Source organism: Notothenia rossii (genome assembly GCF_949606895.1).
Source record: "Notothenia rossii genome assembly, contig: scaffold_459, whole genome shotgun sequence".
Classification (NCBI taxonomy): Eukaryota; Metazoa; Chordata; class Actinopteri; order Perciformes; family Nototheniidae; genus Notothenia; species Notothenia rossii.
Window position 1 is genome coordinate 1 of NW_027639574.1, and position 2,500 is coordinate 2,500.

General features: G+C 47.6%; 1 protein-coding gene across 1 annotated transcript in view; it reads right to left on the reverse strand.

Annotated features, from left to right (window-relative positions):
• Nucleotides 1-1,459: 1,459 nt before the first annotated feature.
• The window catches only part of LOC307027650 (leukocyte antigen CD37-like), a 2,882-nt gene continuing 1,841 nt past the window's right edge, over nt 1,460-2,500 (reverse strand). Inside the window, exons 5-7 of the mRNA XM_079695927.1 lie at nt 2,235-2,426; nt 2,001-2,084; nt 1,460-1,775 (exon numbers count right to left, since the gene is read on the reverse strand). Of these exons, the coding sequence (XP_079552053.1) occupies nt 1,527-1,775; nt 2,001-2,084; nt 2,235-2,426 (525 nt within the window). The 3' untranslated portion in view covers nt 1,460-1,526. The remainder of the gene's footprint in view (nt 1,776-2,000; nt 2,085-2,234; nt 2,427-2,500) is intronic.

Below are 2,500 nucleotides of genomic sequence, written 5' to 3' on the forward strand. Positions count from 1 at the left end.
CATCTCACCTCCTCTGTGGCGAGGTGCATCCCACTCTCAGGACAGACATACTTCACCTTTCTTTCTTCATCTCAGAGGCGTCATCTCACCTCCTCTGTAGCGAGGTGCATCCCACTCTCAGGACAGACATACTTCACCTTTCTTTCTTCATCTCAGAGGCCTCATCTCACCTCCTCTGTGGCGAGGTGCATCCCACTCTCAGGACAGACATACTTCACCTTTCTTTCTTCATCTCAGAGGCCTCATCTCACCTCCTCTGTGGCGAGGTGCATCCCACTCTCAGGACAGACATACTTCACCTTTCTTTCTTCATCTCAGAGGCCTCATCTCACCTCCTCTGTGGCGAGGTGCATCCCACTCTCAGGACAGACATACTTCACCTTTCTTTCTTCATGTCAGAGGCCTCATCTCACCTCCTCTGTGGCGAGGTGCATCCCACTCTCAGGACAGACATACTTCACCTTTCTTTCTTCATCTCAGAGGCCTCATCTCACCTCCTCTGTGGCGAGGTGCATCCCACTCTCAGGACAGACATACTTCACCTTTCTTTCTTCATCTCATAGGCCTCATCTCACCTCCTCTGTGGCGAGGTGCATCCCACTCTCAGGACAGACATACTTCACCTTTCTTTCTTCATGTCAGAGGCCTCATCTCACCTCCTCTGTGGCGAGGTGCATCCCACTCTCAGGACAGACATACTTCACCTTTCTTTCTTCATGTCAGAGGCCTCATCTCACCTCCTCTGTGGCGAGGTGCATCCCACTCTCAGGACAGACATACTTCACCTTTCTTTCTTCATCTCAGAGGCCTCATCTCACCTCCTCTGTGGCGAGGTGCATCCCACTCTCAGGACAGACATACTTCACCTTTCTTTCTTCATCTCATAGGCCTCATCTCACCTCCTCTGTGGCGAGGTGCATCCCACTCTCAGGACAGACATACTTCACCTTTCTTTCTTCATCTCAGAGGCCTCATCTCACCTCCTCTGTGGCGAGGTGCATCCCACTCTCAGGACAGACATACTTCACCTTTCTTTCTTCATCTCAGAGGCCTCATCTCACCTCCTCTGTGGCGAGGTGCATCCCACTCTCAGGACAGACATACTTCCCCTTTCTTTCTTCATCTCAGAGGCCTCATCTCACCTCCTCTGTGGCGAGGTGCATCCCACTCTCAGGACAGACATACTTCACCTTTCTTTCCCACATGTAGAGTGTTATCATCTGAGATCATGTTTTATGAAGGAGAATTTCATCTCAAAGAATTCAAACTTTCTGGAAAATGTATAATTGTTTAATCTCAGACAAAACTCAATAAACAGTTTACAAACCGAGTTCCTGCTGTCTTCAGGAACTTACTTTATCGTTCAAACGTAGAGCGTCATCATTCCACAGGTCTCTGATCTGGAGATTTGATCCTTACTAAAAATGTATTATTCAAATAAAAAGCTCACACCTCAACGTTCCTGCAACACATTTTATTTTATAATTATTAACATGAAATATAAAGAGATGTCGGTCTGGTAATGGTTAATTATGGTAGTCCTGGTTATCATGGTAATAACCCAGGTCTGCAGGTTCCTGGTAGTCATGGTGATGTGCATTGTGGGCGGGGTCTAAGTACTCGTTATCAGAAAGTGTGAAAGCGTAGTTCTGCTGGCCGGGCTCCTCCTCCTCTTCCTCCTCTTCCTCCTCTTCCTCCAGAGGAGAAACCTTCTTCAGACCCGCCCTCCGTCCGAACGCCTGGTACAGCTGCACCGTGAGCGCCATCTGCATCATCTGGGAAATACACCAAGTACACGTGAAAATACACCAAGTACATGTGAAAATACACCAAGTACATGTGAAAATACTCCAAGTACACGTGAAAATACACCAAGTACACATATAAAGACATCAAGTACACATATAAAGACATCAAGTACACATATAAAGACATCAAGTACACATATAAAGACATCAAGTACACATATGAAAACATGAAAACATGAGGTGTTGCAGTACCTGGATCAACATGAGGCCGAGGTCCATGCCGATGATGGTCAGAGCGTTTTCCTGCAGCCAATCAGAGACCTGCTGCTTACAGCCCTGAGAACAAGGGTCACAACACATGTGAGTGTGTGTGTGTGTGTGTGTGTGTGTGTGTGTGTGTGTGTGTGTGTGTGTGTGTGTGTGTGTGTGTGTGTGTGTGTGTGTGTGTGTGTGTGTGTGTGTGTGTGTGTGTGTGTGTGTGTGTACCTGCTCATAGGACCCGTTCCCCCAGCTGTGGGGGGGGGTCAGCTGGCTCAGATTGGAGCACCAGGAGGAATTCCCTTGAAGGTGGGAATCGAAACAGGAACAAGGGAGGACGTCCGGATTGGTCAGATTCAAAGAGATGATGTAAGAGTTCTTCAGCCAATCAGCAGGCCCCATCCTGCCACAGCACTTTTCCTGTCAACCAATCACAGTCACAGATCAAATTCATGAGTTGTCCCTCAAATAATTTGGACTTTATAATCTCCAAA